At 40.4% G+C, this 26468-nt stretch overlaps 1 protein-coding gene across 1 annotated transcript; it reads left to right on the forward strand.

Moving 5' to 3' along the window:
* wdr46 (WD repeat domain 46) lies at positions 1–25975 on the forward strand. Its single transcript, XM_034172722.1, has 14 exons — positions 1–86; positions 305–457; positions 2431–2511; positions 2621–2733; positions 2813–2900; positions 8961–9022; positions 10838–10942; positions 11040–11190; positions 16151–16386; positions 16748–16901; positions 20520–20667; positions 21415–21605; positions 25520–25633; positions 25724–25975. The coding sequence occupies exons 1-14, from the start codon at positions 27–29 to the stop codon at positions 25838–25840; spliced, it is 1773 nt and encodes a 590-aa protein (XP_034028613.1). The 5' UTR covers positions 1–26; the 3' UTR covers positions 25841–25975.
* The last annotated feature ends 493 nt before the right edge of the window (positions 25976–26468 follow it).

The raw sequence follows: 26468 nt of genomic DNA on the forward strand, positions 1-26468 counted from the left end.
AAGAAAAATCCCTACCCACAACAAAAATGGCGTCGGCCGTTCAGTCCCCGGCTGAAGGTTTGCACGTGGAGAAGAAAACGAAAAAGGTAATTTATAAGAAAGTCTAAATAAAATGGCCTTATTGCAGCTGTATCATGCATTTGAGCTTTTTTTTTTGTGGGGGCGAGGGGAGCTGTTCCTTAGTTTTTGAATAAAGTGCGCTTATTATTTTGCACATTTTACGTGCGTTAGTGTCTTTAAGCAGTAAGCTAATTAAATGAACTATCTTTACAATAACTTGTCTTTGTGTAATTTTTATTGCCAGCCTCCGGCCCGTTACTGGCAGGAGTCGGAGAAGGAGGAGAAAAAGGATGGGGAAAAGGCGGGGAAGAGGAATAAACTGCAACAACAAACACAGAAAGCAAAGAAAAGAAAGCACAAAGGAGATCAACATGATGAGATGAAAGTCACATCAAAGGTACAAGAATATGAGTAACTGTTGTGTTTTGTTTGGGTGGTTGTACTGAAGCTGGTGTTGACCCTCAGAGTCACTGGTTGTTGTTGTGTTTACCTCACAGCAGCAACATCTGTCAGCTGATTCGTCAAGCACTCACAAAACTAGCAAACAAAACAAAAAATAAAGGAAATCCTGAGTGGACACCAGCGTGCACCCCTCTATCCAGAACGTTTGGAAGAATGAATATTTTAATTTACAAACTAGGAACCTAAAAGCCAAAATGTTTGCCTTTTGATGATCATACATTTTAGAAGACAACATCCCTTACTATATTCCACATCACACAATTTGTTAAAAAATAAATAACGTGCTGTAGAGTTAATTCATCTGACGTGAATGATAAACAGTGAATGTAAAAAAAAAAAAGTTTACATTTACACTCTGTCTCACGGTGTTAGTGTCTGACGCAGCTCTGTGCTCAAAGTAAAGATACTGTGTGTTGATTTTTTTGAACTCAGCAGCAAGCACGACATCCATCCAATATTCATGTGTTTTTAACATTTTAAACTTTTTTTTTTTTTCATTGTAACTTCCTGCTAACAGCCTCCAGACGGCTTACAGTGCAGTGGATTTGTTTTGAGTGTGTGCACATGTGTGCTTGCATTGTGTGTGCGCGCGCTCGTATTGTGTGTCTGCGCATGTATGTGCCGGGGTGCGTGTGTGTGTGTGTGTGTGTGTGTGTGTGTGTGTGTGTGTGTGTGTGTGTGTGTGTGCATGTGTACAGAGTGCAATGGTACCAAATGGGTGGAACCAAATTTGCACTCTGAATGGAACCAAATTGCACTCTAAATGCAATGCAGCACAGATGGGATGAATAATCCATGTCATGTGACATACAAAGCTCCAATCAAATCCACTCAGCCATTATATAAAACAAAATAATGAAATATGAAGTGGGCATCATATTTCAATTAAATTGGCTCAAGTTGTGGCTCTTACAATAGATAAAATCATTACAAATCTTCATTGTTGGAAATGTTTCTGGAAGGTCTCTTTTAGAATAATGTCCAGCTGGGCTGGTGCAGTTGTTTTGGGCACTGTCCACATGGGAACAGATTTAGGTGTATCTGCGTGTTTTGGCACACATAAAACGGTGCTTTGGGCGGCCGAAGTATTTAGTATTTATTTAGTATAAAGATAGTATTTGAAAATGGGTCCTTAGAACAACCCAAAACAAAATGTTTCACAGTAGTTGATTCACTCAGTCAGTAGCCTGAGCGGTACACTTGGTGTGAGAATGTTTTTGTTTTACCGAGTATGAATCCAAGTTCACAGATTTTTTTTTTTTTTTTTTTCTTCTTCTTCTTTTTACTCAACGCCATCAAAATATGGCCATCGGGTATTCGCTCAAAGGAAACTTCTGGCCTTTTCAAAAGCTCATGTATGCACACGTACGCCCTCCTACAGACGCCATTAAAAGGTACATGTTCATACAGCCGAAGGAAGTTTAGCATTGTGTTATATTTTTCATTTGTGAGCATTGATGTCTTTTGTAGTGGGTGGCTTTAATTTAGCAACTGGTAAACAATTGTACTCATGCAGGCAGGAGTTGTATGTGACTTGGCAGTGACCAGAGACGTGCTTGATGAATCAGGTGACAGATGTTGCTGCTGTGAGGTAAACGCAACAGCAACCAGTTAATTTGAGGAACCAAAGTGAAAAGCAAGTTGTTTATGCAGTTTGTGATAAAACCACTGTATTTCTATAATAATGTCTCAGATGGGGGGAAAAAAGTGCATTGATGTACCAGCTAAGAAGAAAGTTGGTTTATTCTTTGACTGTATGACAACAGCATGAGAAGCCATTGAAGGCATATAGGCTATGTCATAATATTGAACACCCTAAATTCTGGACCTTTACTTTCATTTTTTTTAATTCTATTGTTAATAAGGTTAATCCAGAGAATTCTGCGATTGTTGTTTATCGTCCTTTAGGAGTCTGACCCTTTTCCGGGTCCTGCTCCTGTTCCAGAGGACAGGGTCCAGAAGTTCAAGAGGAAAGAGAAAAGTAAACTGGTAAACAGCAAAATATGTTATTTCCATCTCCTTATTAATAATATTTATTTAGGTATCTGCGGTTAGCTGTAGGCATTAGCAACATCTCACTGTGTTCTTTTCTTACAAGCCTCGAAGAGATTCCTACAAGCTCAGGCACCTGATGGCGCTGTCAGAGAGCAACTCTGAAATGGCCCAGAATCAAGCTGCCAGAGTCGACCTTCTCCTCCCAGAGGAGGCAGGGTAATTTCTATTGTCTGCTTGTTTCTCATAATACTGAGTCAGAAGAGTTCTTGGTCAACTAATTTTCCTCTACTGTCAGGTTTCTTGAAGGAGATGATGAAGAGGACACATGTATGATATCTCAGGAAGACATTGCAAATGCTGTGGATATAACATCTGGGTCAAAGGTGAGACAGCGACTGGTTACCGTTTTGGCTGGAATGATGATTATTGCTGAAGCGAATGCTTGTGTCCAGGCAAAGTGTAGTTTTGTGGTGACCCTCTGGTGTAAGACTATTTAACAATTACACCATATAAATGACAGAAAAATTCAATGCTTGACTTCAGACCAGGTTTTTGTTGGCCCTGTGGCTCAGTCACTTTCTGCAATGAGCCAGCACTGCTCAGCTTGTCTCGACAATTACTGTAATGGCATATTGTTAAATTTAGAAAGATAAACAAGATCATTTTGTTGGCCTCAATATCAGTGATGAAAGTCTTCCGTAAAATACAGGAAATCCGGGTTTTTACTCGTGGTGAACGTTTTTGGGTCATTTTTGGTAGTATTAATCAGAATCCATTCATTCAGTTCCACTCCCAAACAGTTGGTGGCAGTAATGCGCTGTGTTGGTTTGCAAGATGCACATAATCTCCAAAGAAGGAGGAAGGCTATGGGGTTATTGGTTTACAAAGTCATATTTTTGGGGGACTGCGCGGTTGTTTTCGTAATGGTTTACTTTGTTGTGGAGATTAAAAGCGAAATACGAAAGCTTCATATTTCTTCTAGTAATGATATATTAAGTGGAGCTAACAGGTGTTGCTTCCAGCTGCTAAAAATGCTAACGTTGTTAGCATTCAGACGAGAGTTTAACTCTGTCTGCAAGTCAAAACCACAAGATTGAGTTTGAGCAATGGACAAAAATTTGTCTGAGGTGAGTAATTGAAAATGATGCGTGACGTTGATGCTCTGCTGAAGTTTATCAGCTAATGTTAGCCTTTTAGCTGCAGTGTTTGACCTATTTTTATTTTTACCAATTAAAGCTACACAGTTTTTTAATTGTTACTGCCATAACTGCAATAAAAGTCTCAACTTTAAATAACTTGGATATTTTATTTTATTTATTTATTTATTTTTAAAGTATAAGCACAATACGCACAACACAAATTGTGTGAAAAGACTGGGGTAGAAAACCTGACCTGACCCAACAAAAAATTAAATTTTTTGGAGATTGGGGGGGGGGGGGGTAAATAGACCTGAAAATGCACAGGAATGAGTCTGAGATTTCAAATTTTTCTGGGGGAGAACTGCCAGATCCCCCACCAGGGGCTTCGTTCCTTTAGCCCTTGTAAAAAATATTCAGTTTTTTTTTTTTTTTCTTTGGCCCACTTTCATCACGGAATATAAGTTACCAACATTTCAGCGATGTGCGCTGCTTCTGTCCCTTTTATCTCCTGCTCTCTGCAAGAGGTGAGGTCAACCCACTCAGCCTTCTGTCTGTGTGGGAGGTGCTGCAACAGAATGTCAGCCAGCTGATGGGAGGCGAATGCATTTTTCCATCCAGAAAGTTTGGAAGAATAAAAGGAATTTATTAACTTAGATTTTTCTTCAGAAACATGAGCCTAAAAGTGAAAGCGTACTGATCCACTTTTGTATTGAATCACTGTCCTCATATGAGATCTTACTGCTGTAACTGGAGAAGCTGGCATTTTGTTGTGAGATTTCATGGATGAGCTTCTTTGCTGAATAGCATCACTGCCTATGACAATTTTAAATCTGCAGTGATGTTTTATGTGAAATCACTTGTGCAAAATCAAACAAGCTTCAAATGGACAAAATATTGAAGGTGGTCTGGCATGACGTCTGCCAAAGGACGTTAAAAAAAAAATGCACAAAATGTATGCACAGTAATGTCATCCTACGCAAATGTTAATAGTTGTAATCCAATTCAAAAACATTTTATGAAAATTTCAGTTTTCAATTTAATTTCATTTATATAGCGCCAAATCACAACAGAGTTGCCTCAAGGCGCTTCACACAAGTAAGGTCTAACCTTACCAACCCCCAGAGTAACAGTGGTAAGGAAAAACTCCCTCTGAGGAAGAAACCTCAAGCAGATCAGACTCAAAAGGGTGACCCTCTGCTTGGGCCATGCTACACACATAAATTACAGAACAATTCACAAAACGAATATACAGGAAATGCTGTTGGTGCACAGGACAGGAGGGTCGCCAGCACAAATACAACTCCCACGTCTGGATGGAGCTGCACCTTAAACAGAGAGAAAAAAACAGAATCAGGCATCAGAAAGACAAGAAATGCTGTATAATTTGCCAGCATTAAACAAGAAAACAGAAGAAATACTAAGGTGATCGCCGGCCACTAGCCCTAAGCTTCAGTAAAAGACCCAGAATTTAGGTAAAGTTGAGGCCGCGGCACGCTCCGTTTCCTAATAAAATGAATTAAAAGAGTAAACGTGTAAAACAAAACTATGCCAGTATGCTAGCCATACGAAAGGGAAAATAAGTGTGTCTTAAGTTTGGACTTGAAAGTCACCACAGAATCTGACTGTTTAATTGACACAGGAGATCATTCCACAGAGCAGGGGCACGATAAGAGAAAGCTCTATGACCCGCAGACTTCTTATTCACCCTAGGGACACAAAGTAGTCCTGCACCCTGAGAACGCAAAGCCCAGGCCGGTACGTAGGGTTTAATTAGGTCAGCTAGGTAGGGAGGAGCCAGTCCATGAAAAATTTTATAGACTAGTAGCAGAACCTTAAAATCTGATCTCACAGGGACAGGAAGCCAGTGAAGGGATGCCAAAATGGGTGTAATGTGGTCGAACGTTCTTCTTCGCGTCAAAAGTCTGGCTGCAGCGTTTTGAACCAGTTGGAGAGCCCTAATGCTAGATTATGGTAAACCAGAAAATAGAACATTGCAGTAGTCCAATCTAGAAGAGATAACTGCATGAATCAGGGTCTCAGCATCAGCCATAGACAGGATGAGACGAATCTTCGCCATATTTCACAGGTGGCAGAAAGCAGTCCTCGTAATATTTCTAATGTGGAGGTCAAAGGACAATGTAGGGTCAAAAATTACCCCAAGGTTCCTCACTTTGTCAGTGTGATGTATGACACACGAACCTAGGCTAAGCATTAACTGGTCAAATTGATGCCGATATCTCACTGGACCAAGAACCATCACTGGTGTCCACCACCATTTGGTGGACACCAATTAAACAGCTCCCTGCTTGCTCTATGCCTCACTAGGTTAAAGTTATTGTAAGTTTTGAACATGGGGAAAAAAAATGCCATATCCAGCTGATATTAATTTGTTTTTAAAATTTTAAACATTTGCGACCTATGCATAGCATCAAATGACATTAACCCTCTGGGGCCGATGCCGTCGTATACGATGGCTACGACCAAGCTTTAGTAAATTATAAATATGTTTTTAATGATATGAGATAGAAACTTACTTTTTTTTTTTTTTTTTTTTTTGCTGAAAAGTTAACGCCGCATACTTTTGAACCAGCCGTCGGCCATCTTTGTACTCCTCATAGAAGCTGTGTGATGACATGCGCAATGTGAGTGTCCAGTCGGAATTGGTTCACCGTCACATGGTTTTCCAAAATCCAATCATAGGCCAGATTTACCTCACGTGAAAAGCCAAAGATCGTTTTCAGGAGTGATATGTTACTAGTTGGCCCATTTGAATAGCCCCCTGGGTGCCCCAATGAGTACATCCAGTGCGCCCTGTGCCATTGCGCACAGCGATTAGTGAAGAGCCTCTGATAACAATCTCACATGCTCAAACAAAGAGTGTGTAACTATCAGGATTGCTCCACTAGTTTGCATGTGAATGTTACTGGATAGCCCAGGGCTCTGGGCTCTTGGCTTTCACAGTGGCGTATTCGTAGAGCTGCTCATTGCAGTGTTATGTTTCATTTAAATACGGCCGAAATACGCCCGTATTTAATACGCGCGTTTTAATGTGTGCACACAGTCGCGTGTGCCATGCTGCACCAGTTTCAGTGCTTTTTTTCTGCCTCTGTGGAAGTGCGCTCTGTTCTCTACTGCATGGTGTGGTGTGGCTCAAAAACAGTCATTTAACATTATTATATATATATATATATATATATATATATTTTAATGCAGTGAGTGCGCGTTTATTTTAGAGTCACAGCTCTTTTCAGCTTTGCTCAGACTGATCGATCAGGGCGTTTGATGAGCCCACTGACATGCAGCGAGTGTGTGTTTATTTTAAAGAGTCACAGCACTTTTCAGCTTTGATCAGGCTGATCGAACAGGGCGTTTGATGAGCGCACCAACATGTAGCGTGTGCGTGTTTATTTTAAAGAGTCGCAGCTCTGATTAGACACACACAGAGAGAGAGAGAGGGGGAGGGAGAGCGCGCCCGCGAGAGCGCGGTTTTATTTTATTTTAGAGTCTGATAGAGGAGAAAGAGCGGGTTTAACTCCTCAAAATAAAACCTCTCTCTCTCACAGAGAGAGAGCAAGTGCTTTTATGAAACGATGTGACACAGTGAAACAGTCCTCATATATAATTAGTCCAGTATGATAAAGTGAAGTAATGATCTTGCAGTATTTATAGCTCCAGAAGAACAACAGGGAGATGTGAAGCGGCGCACAGTACCGTGTTGAAGCGTGGGCGGGCTCACAATAGCGGACAGTAGCGCGGCGCTGTGTGGACTCGCGTGAAGGCTCCATGCTGTGCTGTACCGAAGAAAATTAAACAGGTTTAATTTCTTCCATCCTACGCACGTAGCCCTCAACATACTGCTGCGTATTGAGAAAAAACTCCTCGTGAAGTGGGCGGAGAGCTGCTCATTACAGCGTACATGATACGCTGTAATGAGCAGCTCTACGAATACGCCACAGTGAAAGCCCCTAAGGAGCCAAAGTGGGCCATAGTGTGAATGAAAGCTGCTTTAGGACACTCCAAAACACAGTAGAAGTAGAAGTTTGTGTTGTAACCTTTGTGTAATAGCAGACAGAAATTGCTTTGTTCTTGACTGTTCGGAGCCGCAAATCTGATACGCGATCCAGACCGACTGTCATGGTGTAACTGTTTGATATGGGAAAATACCAGACCGGAAATCAGCCAATCAGAGCGCATGTATCATCATAGCCATATAATAATTAGGGTTATTTTCTTGCTGAAAGATGAACAGTCACCCCAGTCTGAGGTCAAGAACATTCTGGAGGAAGTTTTCCACCAGGATGTCTCTGTACGTTGCTGCATTCATCTTTTCCTCAATCCTGACTCGTCTCCTAGTTCCTGCCACTGAAAAACATCCCCACAGCATGATGCTGACACCACCATGCTTCACTGTAGGGATGGTGCCTGGTTTACTCCAAACATGATGCCTGGCATTCACACCAAAGATGCCACTGTGCTCATTGGGACCTTCAAAGCAGCAGAAATGTTTCTGTACCATTCCCCAGATAAATGGACTGCATTTATATAGTGCTTTTCCATCTGAATCAGACGCTCAAAGCACTTTACAATAATGCCTCACATTCACCACGATGTCAGGGTGCTGTCACACAAGGCGCTCACTACACACCAGGAGCAACTAGGGATTAATGACTTATTAATTAAGGACAGATTTGTACCTCAAGACAATCCTGTCTCAGAGGTCTACAGACAATTCCTTTGACTTCATGCTTGGTTTGTGCTCCGACAGGTGCACAAACACCTTATAGACAGGTGTGTACCTTTCCAAATCATGTCCAATCAACTGAGTTTACCCCAGATGGACACCAATTAAACTGTAAAAACATCTCAAGGATGATCAGTGGAGACAGGATGCACCTGAGCTTAATTTTCAGCTTCATGGCAAAGGCTGTGAATAATTATGTACACGTGATTTCTTTATATATATATATATATATATATATGCAAAAAAAATGTATTATGTGTAGAATTTTGAGGAAAACTAACTCCATTCATTTTGAATAAGGCTGTAACATTAATAAAATGTGGAAAAAGTGAAGTACTGTGAATACTTTCTGGATGCACTGTATGTACTTGCATTTTTATTTGCTCTTTTGATGGATCAGTGTTTGTGGAGTATTTTGTCTAAAACCTATAATGTCACCTTTGTAAAAATCTGTTTAATGTGACATTTTAAAGTAGAAATTGAAGAAACAAGTGTTGAAGTTCTGATGTTCCTCATAACCTTTGCTTTGCTAATTATTTGTTCTCTTTGTGCTTCCCCCTCAGTATTTCAACCTTAAACTGTCTCAGTTTGGCCCGTATCGTCTAGATTACAGCAAGAATGGGCGGTCAGTCTCACACTCTGTACTTCCACACGTATCACATGTTTTGTAGTAATGACTGACTTTTGCTGGTAGATAGGGCTGCCACAACTAGTCGAGACTACATCGACTGTTGAAACCGTCAACAACTAATTTAGTAGTCGACGAGTCGTTCATTTTATTTAAGTCTTTGTTTTTCTCTCCATTCATAGTTTTAGGCAGCGAGCCGTCCTGCCGTCATTTGGATGTTCAAATTTGGATAAGCCAATTGAAACAGTGGCCGTCTTGTTCAAAGCCATTTAAAATGCGCAGTTTACAGAAAGAGCTGTGCGTGCGTGCATACGGAGTCAACTGATTGTAGACTGCAAGGGAGGGGGTGGGGGAAGAAGATTCCTGAACGGAGGCATGAGACGTTACATTCTGCTGAGAACCATCAGTGCACATGAGACAGCAAGCGCGGAGCAGAGAGAGGATTTTAACCTGAGTGAACATGTTAAAAAAAAAAAAAAACGAACCAAAATGTGGAGCTGCCTTTACTTCTCTCTGCACATTCTCTACTCGTGCAGTTCTGATGGCACCGTCCTGTTCACACCATGTGCGCATCGTATACTGAATTTATGAGATCATGAGATGAAATAAACAGTTAAATATCCTTAAAAATGAGAATAAATAAATGAACGGAGCAAAAATTACGCATACACAGATAAAAACCCTGATGTGGAGAAGCTGTGCAGTGATGTTCAGAGGCACAGATCACATGAAGCAGGTAAGAACTCTGAACTTTAACAGCTGTTATTTTCCGAAGGTATTTATTTGTTCAGTCTTAAGCTTAATGTAGTGTTCAAGCACAAAACATGACTGATGAGAAAAAAAATGACTTTTAAAAATGACTTCATCACACTAAAATGAACTGGAGTCAGAATAAAAATACAAGCTGCTGATTTTTGTTATTTTTCAAAGTTATTATAAGCTGCAGCAATATGTTTTATTCATTTCAAAGTGAGTTACCTCTTATTTTATTCTGATTTATTTATACAAAAAATATGAGTCAAATCAGCTTGCATTGTTCTGTTCAGTTTATATCAAAGTTTGCCTGCACGTCTGTGTATTTTTTCCTTCTTTCTAAGAGTTTGGTGTTTGCATTTGCTCCACAAAGTTTTAAAACACAATAAAATGTTCACACTTTTCTTCATAGCAGTTCTGTAATTTTAGAAATGCAACAGAAACAACCACAAATCAGAAAAAGTTGGAACTATATGTAAAATGAAGATAAAATAAAAATGTTGCACTATTCCCAGTTTCTCCACTCACAGAAGCCAAAAGTTCTTCCAGAGTTGTGTCTTGGTGGTTTCCCTCACTTGTCTCCTTCCAGAATGGACATTTAGTTTTTGAGAACTGCCTACCTGACACAGATTTACTATAAAGTACAACACTGTTTGTATTTCTGAATTGTTGATGTAAATGAAGTCTAAGAAATAGTCATTGATTTGGAAATGTTCATGTTTTCATCCCCCGACGTTTCTCGGAAAATGCTGCAGGCCTTAAATTTAGGAAATTACGTATGATCCGACTAGTCGACTAATCGCAAAAATAATCGTTGACTAGTCGAATATCAAAATAGTCGTTTGTGGCAGCCCTACTGGTAGATGACCAGTATTTTCATAAAATAACTCGTTCATGATAGAGTGCCACAGCAGCTGATGATATGACGATGAACAGTGTCCTTTATTTTAAACGTTTGCAATGGTTTTTGTGTGTGTGTGTGTGTGTGTGTGTGTGTGTGTGTGTGTGTGTGTGTGTGTGTGTGTGTGTGTGTGTGTGGTTTTCTCTCTCTCCTCTCAGTCACTTGCTGCTTGGTGGCAGGAGAGGCCATGTCGCTTGTATAGACTGGCAGTCCAAAGAGCTAATGTGCGAGATAAACGTGATGGAGTCTGTCAATGATGTCAAGTAAGCTTATATCACAAACATCTCGTCTCCTTCCTGCATCAACTACTGACAACTCTGAAGAACTTCTGTACATCAAATGCTAATTTTGTCTTTTTAGGTGGCTCCACAGTGAGAGCATGTATGCAGTTGCTCAGAAGAAATGGTTGTACATTTATGACTCCAAGGGAATTGAGCTTCACTGTATCCGCAAATTCAACGACATTCTTCGTATGCAGTTCCTCCCTTACCACTTTTTGCTCGTCACAGCGGTGAGTTTGCTAAGACGTGCTCTAGGTATTGTAAGTGCTGTCTTTAACAAATGTTTTGTTGGAATATTGCTTTAGTAATTCAAAAGCATCCCCTTGAATGAATGAATGCTGAGTCTGTAGCTGAAGCCTGTTGTTGTCCTCAATGGTTGCATTCAAAAATCCTGTGGTCCTAACGGCAAATCATTTTAAGCAGCTCTAAAATTTCCTGGGTTTTTTATATACATATATATATACTTTTATTTTTTTACAAAATTGCTTAGAGCAAATTTTAATAAAGCCTAAGAGTACTTAAAGCTATGCGACTTTTCAAATTTTACAGAATTGACAATTTAGTTTCTACGAAAATCCAAGTATTATAATGTGTTTATTTTTGTAATGTGGCAAAATCACATTTTAATAAAAAAAAAACAAACAAACATATTCACCTGGTGGGAATTCCATAGCGAATATTTTTCTTTCCCTTCTAATGGGGTCTGCAGGAGGAAGCGTGTGAGTATGCATGAGGTTTTGAGATTACCTTTGACCTGACGCACTTGTGTGATGTGCATGCATGCCCCATGAACGATAACATCCGAAAGATGTCTTGTAAATTGCTTCAGAACTGTTATCGGGTTTCAAGAACCGCATTTTTAGATTTACAGTAGAAGTGTTTTGAGTGAGCAGTCAGCTGACTTTTTTTTTTTTTTTTTTTTTTTTACTCCAATTAGCTGTCGCCATATGGTTCACAGCAACGCTTGTGCAAGTCTGATGTTGCTATCAAATGTAGTTCATAACTGTCTGATCGCTGTAATTTCTTCCATTTAGAGGAATAAATTAATTTTTTTCCAGGCAGTGCAAATTTTGATCATATTGATAGTCATGTTATGTGTCCCTTATTTAAAGGCTTAGTAAAATGCAGTTATAGTAGTGCCAAAGAAGACTTGCAGTGTATCCAGAAAGTATTCACAGCACATCACTTTTCCACATTTTATGATACAGCCTTATTCCATAATGGATGAAATTCATTTTTTTCCACTCAGAATTCTACACACAATATGATGATGTGGGAAAAAAGGCTTTTAGAGATTTTTGCAAATTTACTCAAAAAAAAAAAAAAAAAAAAAAAAAACCTAAGAAATCACATGTACACAAGTATTCACAGACTTTGTCATGAAGCTTAAAATTGAGCTCAGGTGCATCCTGTTTCCACTAATCATCCTTGAGATCTTTCTACATCTTAAATGGAGTCCACCTGGGGTAAAATCAGTTGATTGGACATGATTTGAAAAGCCACACACCTGTCTACATATAAGTGTATGTCAGAGCACAAACCAAGCATCAAGTCAAAGGAATTGTCTGTAGACCTCTGACTGTCTCAAGGCAAAAATATGGGGAAGAGTGCAAAAACATTTCTGCTGCTTTGAAGGTCCCAGTGAGCAGAGTGGGCTCCATCATCCATAAATGGAAGAAGTTTGGATCCACCAGGATTCTTCCTAGAGCTGGCTTCCCGTCTAAACTGAGCGGTTTGGGGAGAAGGACCTTAGTCAGGGAGGTGACCAAGAACCTGATGGTCACTCTGTCAGAGCTCTAATGTTCCTCTGCGGAGAGAGGAGAACCTCCCAGGAGGACAACCATCTCTGCAGCAATCCACCAATCAGGCCTGTATGGTAGAGTGGCCAGATAGAAGCCATTCCATAGTAAAAGGCACCTGGCAGCCCACCTGGAGTTTGTTAAAAGGCACCTGAAGGACTCTTCAGGCCATGAGAAACAAAATTTTTTGGTCCTGTGGGACAAAGATTGAACTCTGACCTGAATGCCAGGTGTCATGTTTGGAGTAAACCAGGCACCATCTCTATGGTGAAGCATGGTGGTGGCAGCATCATGATATGGGCATGTTTCTCCTACTATGGTTTTGGGCCTATATATCGCATACCAGGTATCATGGATCAGTTTGGATATGTCAAAATACTTGAAGAGGTCATGTTGCCTTATGCTGAAGAGGACATGCCCTTGAAATGGGTGTTTCAACAAGACAATGACCCCAAGCACACTAGTAAACCAGCAAAATCTTGGTTCCAAACCAATAAAATTGTTTTGGAGTGGCCTGCCCAATCCCCGAACCTAATTCCAATTGAGAACTTGTGGGGTGACATCAAAAAAAGCTGTTTCTGAAGCAAAACCAAGAAATGTGAATGAATTGTGGAATGTTGTTAAAGAATCTTGGAGTGGAATAACAGCTGAAAGGTGCCACAAGCTGGTTGACGCCATGCCGCACAGATGTGAAGAAATCCTGAAAAACTGTGGTTATACAACCCCTGGCAAAAATTATGGAATCACCGGCCTCGGAGGATGTTCATTCAGTTGTTTAATTTTGTAGAAAAAAAGCAGATCACAGACATGGCACAAAACTAAAGTCATTTCAGATGGAAACTTTCTGGCTTTAAGAAACACTATAAGAAATCAAGAAAAAAAGATTGTGGCAGTCAGTAATGGTTACTATTTTAGACCAAGCAGAGGAAAAAAATATGGACTCACTCAATTCTGAGGAATAAATTATGGAATCACCCTGTAAATTTTCATCCCCAAAACTAACACCTGCATCAAATCACATCTGCTTGTTAGTCTGCATCTAAAAAGGAGTGATCACACCTTGGAGAGCTGTTGCACCAAGTGGACTGACATGAATCATGGCTCCAACACAAGAGATGTCAGTTGAAACAAAGGAGAGGATTATCAAACTCTTAAAAGAGGGTAAATCATCACGCAATGTTGCAAAAGATGTTGGTTGTTCACAGTCAGCTGTGTCTAAACTCTGGACCAAATACAAACAACATGGGAAGGTTGTTAAAGGCAAACATACTGGTAGACCAAGGAAGACATCAAAGCGTCAAGACAGAAAACTTAAAGCAATATGTCTCAAAAATCGAAAATGCACAACAAAACAAATGAACGAATGGGAGGAAACTGGAGTCAACGTCTGTGACCGAACTGTAAGAAACCGCCTAAAGGAAATGGGATTTACATACAGAAAAGCTAAACGAAAGCCATCATTAACACCTAAACAGAAAAAAACAAGGTTACAATGGGCTAAAGAAAAGCAATCGTGGACTGTGGATGACTAGATGAAAGTCATATTCAGTGATGAATCTCGAATCTGCATTGGGCAAGGTGATGATGCTGGAACTTTTGTTTGGTGCCGTTCCAATGAGATTTATAAAGATGACTGCCTGAAGACAACATGTAAATTTCCACAGTCATTGATGATATGGGGCTGCATGTCATGTAAAGGCACTGGGGAGATGGCTGTCATTACATCATCAATAAATGCACAGGTTTACGTTGATATTTTGGACACTTTTCTGATGTTTAAGGATGATGAAATCATTTGTCAAGAAGATAATGCATCTTGCCATGGAGCAAAAACTGAAAACATTCCTTGCAAAAAGACACATAGGGTCAATTTCATGACATAGGGTTAATGTCAATGAGCAGATGTGATTTGATGCAGGTGTTAGTTTTGGGGATGGAAATTTACAGGGTGATTCCATAATTTATTCCTCCGAATTGAGTGAGTCCATATTTTTTTCCTCTGCTTGGTCTAAAAAAGTAACCGTTACTGACTGCCACAATCTTTTTTTCTTGATTTCTTATAGTGTTTCTTAAAGCCAGAAAGTTGCCATTTGAAATGACTTTAGTTTTGTGTCATGTCTGTGATCTGCTTTTTTTTTTTTTACAAAATTAAACAACTGAATGAACATCCTCCGAGGCCGGTGATTCCATAATTTTTGCCAGGGGTTGTACAACTAAATACTAGTTTAGTGATTCACAGGATTGCTAAAAAAGCAGTTTGAACATAATAGTTTTGAGTTTGTAGTGTCAACAGCAGATGCTACTATTATTGTGAACACCCCCTTTTCTACTTTTTTTTTTTTTTTTTTTACTAATAACCCAATTTCATAGCCTTAAGAGTGTGCATATCATGAATGCTTGGTCTTGTTGGATTTGTGAGAATCTACTGAATCTACTGGTACCTTGTTTCCCATGTAACAATAAGAAATATACTAAAACCTGGATTAATCTTTTTAGTCACATAGCACTACTATTATTCTGAACACTACTGTATTTCTGTCTGTAGTCTCAACTCTGTGACTATCATTTATTGCAGACGTCTTTGGAAAAAGCTGTAACCCTGGCACTTCACTAATAAAAGAATGCATATCGTACAAAAGTAAATGATTTGTTCACAGTATTTTGCTGTCTTTACAGTCATGACAAAGGACAGTGATAATGACATAAAGTCTGATAAACTGGAGCACCGAGTTTCCGAGAAAAAAAAATGCAACCACAGCTGTATGTTCACATAGTCTTGTCTGTGTTGGAGCTCGTAATTTCTAACTTTGCAGCATGTCATGAGTGTGACTATGCCTGCTGTGTTTTGAAGCTTATCTGTACAACCTACTACCAGTCATAAATGATTTTAAGTCTTGGTGACTTCAGAGCCCTTTGGTCTTTGCCTAAATACTAAGACTTACTGTGAGAGCTGCCTTTGGTGCCAATATATTTTGATTTGCTTGTGTACCCAGAACCACAGAATGTCTTGGTGGACTTTATTCCAGACACAGTGTACAGTTGATCATCATACATGCATCAAATTAGGAAAAATTGCTGAACAAATGTCCAGTCATGCTGGAGTTAAACAAAAATAAAAGCTGAGTCCTCAAAGCGAGATCTATTGGGGAAGAGCAGCTCAGTGTCCACATTTTGTCCTCAGAAGGACCACAGCATGGGGAATGTAGATGTTGGACACCTGAAAAAGAGTTTAGCAGAAATCTAAAGGGTCTTTATGTTTGAAATGACACCTGTTTATTGAGTGTCTCCTAAATGATCCAGGAGCTACTTTTAACTTTAGAGGTCTTCTGTGGCTGTGGCTCACCTGAGAGATCATTTGGTTCAACAGTCTTGTTTTCACACTTGTGTTTAGAGTGCAACAGGATTTCTGCAGTACTTAGACGTGTCTGTGGGAAAGGAAGTGGCAGCCACATGCACAAAGACTGGTCGGCTTGACGTGATGTGCCAGAATCCTCACAATGCCATTATCCACCTCGGGCACCCAAACGGTACAGTCAGCCTCTGGTCACCCAACCAAAAAGAGGCCCTCGTCAAGATGCTCTGTCACCAGGGAAGCGTGCGCTCAGTCACTGTCGACAAGACGGGCACGTAAGTTTTCAAAATCGTACCCATGTAGGATATGATGGCTTGCGCTCGCTCACTCACTCGTCTTCAGCCGCTATCATGTCATGTGGGGTGTGATGGCTGTTATTTCCAAATAAGGATAGAGTTATGGATTATAATTTTGTCCTTCATTCTTTGAGGTATAAGTCCTATAAATCACTAACTGTCTTCGTTTGGAGCTTGTCAGATATAATCTATACATGGCAGACTTCTTTACAGGCTGGAATAATATCCTTTGTTTTTCTTTTGGTTAGTGGAGACCTGCACTTCCCTCAGTGTCCACAAGAGGGTATTGTGGACTTAAGCACTTTTTGTTGTGTTTTTTTTTTTTTTTTTTTTTTTGCAGATACATGGTGACTTCTGGCCTGGACAAAAAACTGAAAGTGTATGATATTAGAGCCTTCAAGCCTCTCAAGTCTTACTTCCTCCCTGCTGGAGCTTCTTGTTTGTCACTGAGCCAAAGAGGTCTGATGTCCGCAGCCACAGCAGACGTCGTTCAGGTCATTCTCTCCTCCATGTTGCATGATTAATGACATGTCATTGAAAAATGAGCTACAGCGCAGGAAGTAATGCATTTACCATTTCCAGACGTGGCAGCAGTGGATTCCATTTCCCCTGTTAGGGAAACAAAAATAGTCCGAATTTAAACGATTTAATTCAAGAAAATTAGTATCACAATACTGGTGACATTGTTGCATTGCACAGTTAAGTAAGCAGTGACTGCCCAACACACACACACACACACACCACTGTGGCTACAGCATAGTGTATTCAGCACAGTTTTAAACAGGTCAGCATGTTTGAGATTATTCTTTTAAGGTTGGCGGAGGTTATGAAGCTGCTGGCCAATGTTGCTCCATTGACAGAGGACCAGTATTTGCTGTCTCAGTTCGTTTTTAGTCAAGCATTTATATGGACATTTTACATACTAACTCAGCAGTTCTTGAATGTATTTTAAGCTAAAAACATTTCATAATGATGGTACTGGTCAGCCTTTACTCTCCAGTGTTAATGTTTGAAATTAGTCAACTATCAAACAGTAACTTGAGGGAGAATTGTTTCTGTGACACCACCTATTAAAGATTGAGATATATATCTTTCTGAAAACATGTTCAAATTATTATTCATTCATTATTATTATTTTTTATACCTGCTTAGTCATTGGGGGGAGGGGGGTTGCTTAAGGCTATCCCAGCAGACAAAGGGTGTGCGGTGTGGTACACAGTGGACAGCAAACCAGTCTATCACAGGGCCAAATATAGACAGGCAAACACAGTCACACTTGCATACACACCTGCGGTCAACTTAGTCAACAAGTCACCTAAGCCGCATGTTTTTGAAAGTGGGAGGAAGCCGGAATACCTGGAGGGAACCCACACAAACACTGGGATAACATGCAAACTCCACACAGAAAGGACCAGGTGCATAGTGATCCCATGACCTGGCTGTGAGGCAACAGTGCTAACCACTAAGCCATCATGCCATCCATACAAATGGTTAGCTGTAGAAAGTTACAACTATGGGTTGGAATTGGGTTAAATAAATCTGCAAAAGGCTACAAATAAAACCAAATGAAGCCAGTTGTAATTGTTGGCATGTAGGACCACATACTGCTTCTGGTGGGCATTTGCCAGCTTTGTGTCAGTAGAAGTCATGTCCGAGAGCATGCACTATTATTGCACATCCACCACAACACAGAACTGCCATGAGTTCTGGATGGCAACCAACCAGACAGACAGCCAATCCATCCCCACCTCTTGAAAGTAACCATACATCTCATTGGGCAGCGCAGTGTCTTAGTGGTTAGTACTGTTGCTTCACAGCAAGAACGTCATGGGATCGATTCCCACCCATGGCCTTTCTGTGTGGCGTTTCCTCAAAGTGCTCTGGATTTCTCCCACATTTAAAGACATGAAGGTTAGGTGAATTGGAAACTTTATATTTGCTCAGGTCTCCTTTGCAAAAGAGATTTCAGTGGGACTAACCTGGTTAACTAAAGGTTAAATTAAATCTCCCACAGCCAGATGAAGTGTGAAGGCCAAGGGGACACATCCCCTTGGCCTTCTCCAAATACTGGGGTCCTTAACACTCAGACACCTGTGTGCTGGGACACACAAAGAAATGTGCCACCTGAGCAGAATGTCATAGCTGATATTTTCTCTCACAATGGAAATGACACTCCTCATCTTGGACTCACTACATGGCCATGCATTTGATACAAAGTCATTCCAGAGGTACCCAAGTGTACTCAGACCTAGTGATGTCCAGTCCTCACGTTTGTTCAGTAGTTAAGAGTCCAGGTGTGGCAACTGTACATGAAGTCTTTGATCTTCTTATACTGTACTGCTGATGGCTGAGTCCAAGAAGTCATTAAAAGTCTGGATATTATCTTGATCCAGGGCAAATGCAAACCCAGACACACCAGTTCCTAACTCAGCTTCTCAAGTGCTGTACTCAGGGTATCCATTAATTCTACAATCTGTATCATAGAGGTGGGCATCGATTCAAATTTCAAGAGTCGATTCGATTCTGATTCATAAGATTCAGAAACTATTATTTCGATTCAGTTCGATTCGATCCAATATTGATTTGGGTTAGTGTTATTAAAACCGTTTTTGAGCTGTTACCTAATTGTCTAGTTAAGCAACATAATGCTAGTATTATATTGACATTTGACAGCAAATTAATGAAGTATTGGTAGTTAATAATGATGTCTTTAAGACTGATGACACGGACCATCTCCCTCCCAGAATGATAGAGTAGCGTTTTTATTTTACAAACATACTGAAGGGTAGAATTACTGAACAGATCCAGGGCAGCCAAAAGAGGGCACCAGAGGTATCTGGTTAATTGGGCCTGTCACAGGTACATTTCTGCACCCTTCCATATAAAGCTGTAACAAAGAAAAAAAAAACTATGGCTTTACTTCACAAAATTTGGCCTTCAGAATGCAGGCAATAGTGTTTCAGAGAGTTATAAATTTAAAATGTCCGTGGGCAAATGGTTCCGGTCTCCACTACCAACACTCATGTCTGCAGTGCTCATTGTGCGGCAGGCTGCAGGAGAACTTTTACCACAGCCACCCAGACTGACGTTTCAGTCAGTCTCTTCTCCCACAGCTTCACAGTGAGTGCTGGTGGAAGGACACTGACTGAAACGTCAGTCCACACCAGGGAACCTTCGTGCAAGGAACGAAAGAAAGAAGAAGAAAAAAAACACTACAATGTGAATTAACCGGCTGACTTTTCTCGTTTCTTGCACGCAACAGACGAGAGTCCCGGTCTTCATGATTCACATCTTTAAATAGCTTTGACAGAGGTTGATGAATAAATTGTGGACCTGCTTCTAAATGAGAACCAGCATGTTTACAGTCAATGTGGAGAAATGATCATTTCTGTACATAACGGCCCAACTGCAGCGTCATTTTTCCAGCGACGCATGCATATATATATATATATATATATATATATATATATATATATATATATATATAGATCTCTGGATGTGTGAATCGATCTGTGGGAATTAAAATCTATTTAATACCGGTGAATCGATCTTTTCAACCCAGCACTACTGTATCAGTACTATAGACTGTTAATGATCTTCATGACTACTGGAAGAACTATTCTACTAATTTTTACAAGCCTAAACTATTGTTGACTGTGTCATTGTTACCTTACACTTAGAAGAATTGTCAATTCCACACAAGGAGCCATAGTTGTTTTCTTTTTACTACCTACCAGTGTATAGCATGTTTACTCTTAAGACATCAGCCGATTTTCATAAAACTTGCTGTGTTGTGTGGAGTTGAACCTCATTTCCCCAAAATAGTTTCAGGGCAAGATTATTTTAATGGCTTCAAAGTTTGTGGCCTATGATCATCTTTTCCTTAAGATTCTTTTGGATAACTGGACCTTGGTCTGGAATGTATTGAGTGAGAATCTGCCTAAATTAGCCAAGTTTGGAGTTTTACTCATTTACAGTTCCCATCTGCTCTGTGTTATGATGAAACACTGAGTCTTAGACTGTAATTTATTTTTAATGCTGATATGTAGGATGACTGTTTACATTTCCGTGAACTTTTTGTGCTGCTTTGAAAAAATGTGTTATGATTGCAGGTGTACAGGGATGTGTGGAATACTCCAGTGACGAACCCCTACATGGCCCACAGAGTGCATGGGGCGGTGTGGGGATTACACTTCTGTCCTTTTGAGGATGTCCTCGGGGTGGGGCACGGAGAAGGATTCACCAGCATGCTGGTGCCAGGTCTGACTGGATTTCACATAACACACATCTTGAAGGTGGAGACTATAAATAGTTGGATTATCTGGACTTTATGTCACACAGGAGTATTACCAGTAGATGCATCGTCCAAAATGCATCATGAAGAGGAAAAAAGTATATCTCACACCTGTCTATAAGTCCCATTTAGATTTGAAACATGGTACTATTGCTTTATGCAACAAGAAACAAAAGAAATTTACTGGGCGCATTATTTGTTTAGAATCCAAACACTGTGTTAGTAAGCAGAAGCTAATGGGCTAGTTGCTGTTATTGTACGAGGCACAAAGAACTCAAGAATAAAGTGGTTCTTGTTGCCACTGAACAGACAGAATGTGCATCTCGGTAAATTAAATTCAACATTTTAAAGTGAAGTACATTTTTAAAACATTAAATTTAGCCTGACCTTAGCCTAGATTTCATCCCTATTGCTATTCTGGCTGTCCCACAAAGTCCAAACAGATGGAGTACTAAGTAATACAAAGGTTATGGGTACCTGCCTTGGTTGGGAAAGTAAATGTCAAGCATCATTGTAAAGCCCTTTGAGCATCTCCTATATGGAAAAGTGCAACAGAAATGCAGTCCATTTTCTTTATTAGTTTTATGTGCTATAGTTACAGTGTCCTTTGTGTATGTTCTCTAATGCACTTTGAGTGCGTCTATGAAGAATTTTAAAAAGGCTAAAATGGTGATTTTGTTCTATTCACTTGAATCCTCCCTTTCCATTGGCAGGTGCGGGTGAGCCTAACTTTGATGGTCTGGATGCTAATCCATACCGCAGTGCCAAACAGAGGCAGGAATGGGAGGTTAAAGCCTTGCTGGAGAAGGTCCAACCGGAGCTAATAAGCCTGGATCCAACCCAGCTTAGTCAGATTGACTGTGCAACTTATGAACAGAAGCACCAAGACAGGGTCCAAGCTCTGGTCAGTGCCTAAAAGGATCGTGTTGAGGGAAAAATATATGTATGTATGTATGTGTGTGTGTATATATATATATATATATATATATATATATATATATATATATATATATATATATATATATATATATATATATATAGTAGTGTTCAGAATAATAGTGCTATGTGACTAAAAAGATTAATCCAGGTTTTGAGTATATTTCTTATTGTTACATGGGAAACAAGGTACCAGTAGATTCTCACAAATCCAACAAGACCAAGCATTCATGATATGCACACTCTTAAGGCTATGAAATTGGGCTATTAGTAAAAAAAAAAAGTAGAAAAGCGGGTGTTCACAATAATAGTAGTATCTGCTGTTGACACTACAAACTCAAAACTATTATGTTCAAACTGCTTTTTTAGCAATCCTGTGAATCACTAAACTAGTATTTAGTTGTATAACCACAGTTTTTCATGATTTCTTCACATCTGCGAGGCATTAATTTTGTTGGTTTGGAACCAAGATTTTGCTCATTTATTAGTGTGCCTGGGGTCATTGTCTTGTTGAAACACCCATTTCAGGGGCATGTCCTCTTCAGCATAAGGCAGCATGACCTCTTCAAGTATTTTGACATATCCAAACTGATCCATGATACCTGGTATGCGATATATAAGCCCAACACCATAGTAGGAGAAACATGCCCTTATCATGATGCTTGCACCACCATGCTTCACTGTCTTCACTGTGAACTGTGGCTTGAATTCAGAGTTTGGGGGTCGTCTAACAAACTGGACCCAAAAAGAACAATTTTACTCTCATCAGTCCACAAAATATTCCTCCATTTCTCTTTAGGCCAGTTGATGGGATTCTTGCAAATAAATTAGCTTCACACAGGCGTCTTCTAACTGTCACAGCACTTACAGGTAACTCCAGACTGTCTGATCATCCTGGAGCTGATCAATGGGTGAGCCTTTGCCATTCTGGTTATTCTTCTATCCATTTTGATGGTTGTTTTCCGTTTGCTTCCTCGTGTCTTTTTTTTTTTTTTTTGTCCATTTTAAAGTATTGGAGATCATTGTAGATAAAGTAAGTCCCTTCGGCTGCTCCCTTGTTTGCACTTGGGGTCGCCACAGCAAATCCAAGGTGGATCTGCATGTTGAATTGGCACAAGTTTTACGCCGGATGCCCTTCCTGACGCAACTCCACATTACATGGAGAAATGTGGCAGGGGTGGGATTTGAACCCTGAACCTTCTGAACTGAAACCAAGCGCATTAACCACTTGGCCACCATGTAGATGAACAGCCTTAAATTTTTTGCACCTGCATATAAGTTTTCCCCTCTCCAATCAACTTTTTACTCAAACTGCGCTGTTCTTCTGAACAATGTCTTCAACGTCCCATTTTCCTCAGGCTTTCAAAGAGAAAAGCATGTTCAACACGTGCTGGCGTCATCCTTAAATAGGGGACACCTGATTCACACCTGTTTGTTCCACAAAATTGACGAACTCACTGACTGAATGTCACACTACTATTATTGTGAACACCTCCTTTTCTACTTTTTTTTGTACTAATAGCCCAATTTCATAGCCTTAAGAGTGTGCATATCATGAATGCTTGGTCTTGTTGGATTTGTGAGAATCCACTGAATCTACTGGTACCTTGTTTCCCATGTAACAATAAGAAATATACTCAAAACCTGGATTAATCTTTTTAGTCACATAGCACTACTATTATTCTGAACACTACTGTATACTCATCTGACACATTTTCCATCATGTGTACTCACAACAAGCAGTTGTATTAACTTATTTTGCCATCCTTGGAAACAACAACAAAGCACAAATGTGTTACTGTGGACATCCATGAATGCACAAGCTTCAGAAATTTCTCAACTTAGCTTTTCCTAGTTTACGGATGTCTAGAACACAACACGACAGTCTATCCTGCCAGGCAATCATAGTGGAATTAACTGAAGATAGCTGTGCTTCTCTGAGCTTAAAGCTGTAGCACCTCTCGGTTTTTAAGATTTACAGTGCATCCAGAAAGCATTTGCAGTGCGTGTGTGTGTGTGTATATATATATATATATAGATATATATATATATATAGATATAGATATATATATAGAGAGAGAGGTCTGTGAGAAAAGTATCCGACCTTTTTATTTTTTCAAAAACCATATGGATTTGAATCACGTGTGATTGCATCAGCCAAGCTTGAACCTTCCTGCGCATGCGTGAGTTTTTTCACGCCTGTCGGTTGCGTCATTCGCCTGTGAGCAGGCTTTGTGTGAGCAGTGGTCCACCCCTCTTGTCGGATTTTTATTGCGAATAAATGTCTGAATGATTTGGAGCTTTGCTGCATCAATTTTTTCCAGAAACTGTGAGAGACCTCCAGGTGGTAACCATTCGGAAAATTCAAATGGCTTTCAGGGACAATTTTATGGGGATTACACAGATTGAGTGCTGCAGCCGGTTTAAAGACCGCCCACAGCTGCTGAGAGCGCGCCGCGCGCCGATCGACAGGCTCAAACCTCGCTGAAACAACCAGATCATTTCCAACGTGAAGGCTTTGTTGATCCGGGACGTCGTCTGACTTACACAAAAATGTCAGGAGACGTGGACATCAGTACTTTTTCGGCACATTCCACTGTTACAGGAGTTTTTTTCATGGAAAGAAAAGCGGACGGATGCGCCACGGAGCCGTTCATGGCGCGGCACAAAACCACCTCCGTGTTGGTCTCACAGGACGGCTTTGAGATGGCTTTCAGACAGCTGTTGGTGGGTTTTCAGTTGTGTGACTAACTGAGAAATTGTGGATGAGCCTGGACATGCCAGAACATGTCCTGTGAGGCTTCATCACGGCGTTGCTTTGCGCCATGCGGCTCCACCGCAACGCGCGGAATTCCTCCGCACGTCTGTCTCAATATGCCGAAAAAGTGCTGATGTCCACGTCTGCCGCAATTCCTATGCTAGTCAGAGGACGTCCCGGATAAAACACAACGTCCAGTTTGGAAATTAACGGCACATTCCACTGTTACAGGAGTTTTTGTCATGGAAAGAGGAGCGGAGGAATTCCGCGCGTCGGGACGGAGCCGCATGGCGCAAAGCAACGCCGTGATGAAGCCTCACAGGACATGTTCTGGCATGTCCAGGCTCATCCACAATTTCTCGGTTAGTCACACGACTGAAAACCCACCGACAGCCATCTGAAAGCCATCTCAAAGCCGTCCTGTGAGACCAGCACGGAGGTGGTTTTGTGCCGCGCCATGAACGGCTCCGTGGCGCATCCGTCCGCTTTTCTTTCCATGAAAAAAAACTTCTGTAACAGTGGAATTTTCCGAAAAAGTACTCATGTCCACGTCTCCTGCCATTTTTGTGTAAGTCAGACGACGTCCCGGATCAACAAAGCCTTCACGTTGGAAATGATCTGGTTGTTTCAGCGGGGTTTGAGCCTGTCGACCGACGCTCGGAGCGCGGTGCGCTCTCAGCAGCTGTGGGCGGTCTTTAAACCGGCTGGAGCACTCCTTAATCTGTGTAATCCCCATAAAATCGTCCCTGAAAGCCATTTGAATTTTCAAAATGGTGTCCACCTGGAGGTCTCTCACAGTTTCTGAAAAAATTGATGCAGCAAAGCTCCAAATCGTTCAGACATTTATTCGCAATAAAAATCCGATGAGAGGGGTGGACCACTGCTCACACAAAGCCTGCTCACAGGCGAATGACGCAACCGACAGGCGTGAAAAAACTCACGCATGCGCACGAAGGTTCAAGCTTGGTTGGCATCCATATGGTTTTTGAAAAAAATAAAAAGGTCGGATACTTTTCTAACAGACCTCATATGTATATGTATATATATATATATATGTATGAAAATGTATGTGTGTATATACGTAACTTAATGATGTGTAAGAAATGTCTATATCTCTTCATCAGGGCTTTGACCCACTTGCCAAGGAGAAATTTATTCCCAAATTTAAGAAAAAAGGACGGAGTTCTGCTGGGAAGGTAGAAAAGCGTAAGAAGCAAGTGTTTCACGAAGACCAGAGAGTAAGTCCTCAAGAATGTCTGGGTCAGTCACAGTGTTCATATTGTCTTGTTTTATGCCAGTAACTCCATCTTGACATTTTTATACACTAGGATGAAATCAGAACATCTGTGGAGGACAAAATGAAGATAGAAAAAGAATGGAAGCTGGAGGAGAAGGCAGCAGCATTATCTGGGCAAAGCTCAACTCTGGACAGATTCAAAAAATAGGATAAAAAAAGCAACCATTGTGCAGACCAAACCCGTGACATTCTGTGGGGGTGACCTTTGAACTTCATACAAAAGACACATTTTGATACATTTCCACTTTGCACGAGCAGAACAAGAACTTCTGAATGCAGAAAATTATGGATGTACAGTCACCAGCTGACGGACTTGTTTTTAGTTAGTGGTGAATTTGTAATAAAGATTAAGAGCAGCTGTAGTGAAAGTCAGTTCACTGAAGCAGTTGTGTGTAAATGGGCAGACAAATTATTTGTCAGATGTCACATCACCCATTTGTATAATTACATTTGCTCCTAATAAAAAAAAAAAAAGAACTATTTGAGTTTGTCAGTACTTTACACCCCTTAGTCAAAACAGTTTGTTTTGATACTTTATTTTTCAGTGATATTGTGCACATCGCTTACTTGTGTACACTCGGGTGCATAAGTATTTGGATGGATTTTTTTTTTTTTTTTAACCACTGCTGCGGCTTCAGATTACAAAGGTGCTGTTGGAGGTCGGCATATTACAAAGCGTTTGTATTACAATGTAGAATTAAGTTTGAATCATATTTTGACTTTTGACAAGGTATATCTGTTTTGTAGTTAATGGACTGCATTTCCATCTGATAGAG

Source organism: Thalassophryne amazonica, chromosome 6 (assembly GCF_902500255.1).
Source record: "Thalassophryne amazonica chromosome 6, fThaAma1.1, whole genome shotgun sequence".
Classification (NCBI taxonomy): domain Eukaryota; kingdom Metazoa; phylum Chordata; class Actinopteri; order Batrachoidiformes; family Batrachoididae; genus Thalassophryne; species Thalassophryne amazonica.

Coding starts and splice junctions, on each gene's coding strand:
- wdr46 (XM_034172722.1), top strand. CDS start 27: ATGGCGTCGGCCGTTCAGTCCCCGGCTGAAGGTTTGCACGTGGAGAAG. Junction 2,734..2,812: donor CTCCTCCCAGAGGAGGCAGG/GTAATTTCTATT, acceptor CTCTACTGTCAG/GTTTCTTGAAGGAGATGATG. Junction 11,191..16,150: donor ACTTTTTGCTCGTCACAGCG/GTGAGTTTGCTA, acceptor ACTTGTGTTTAG/AGTGCAACAGGATTTCTGCA.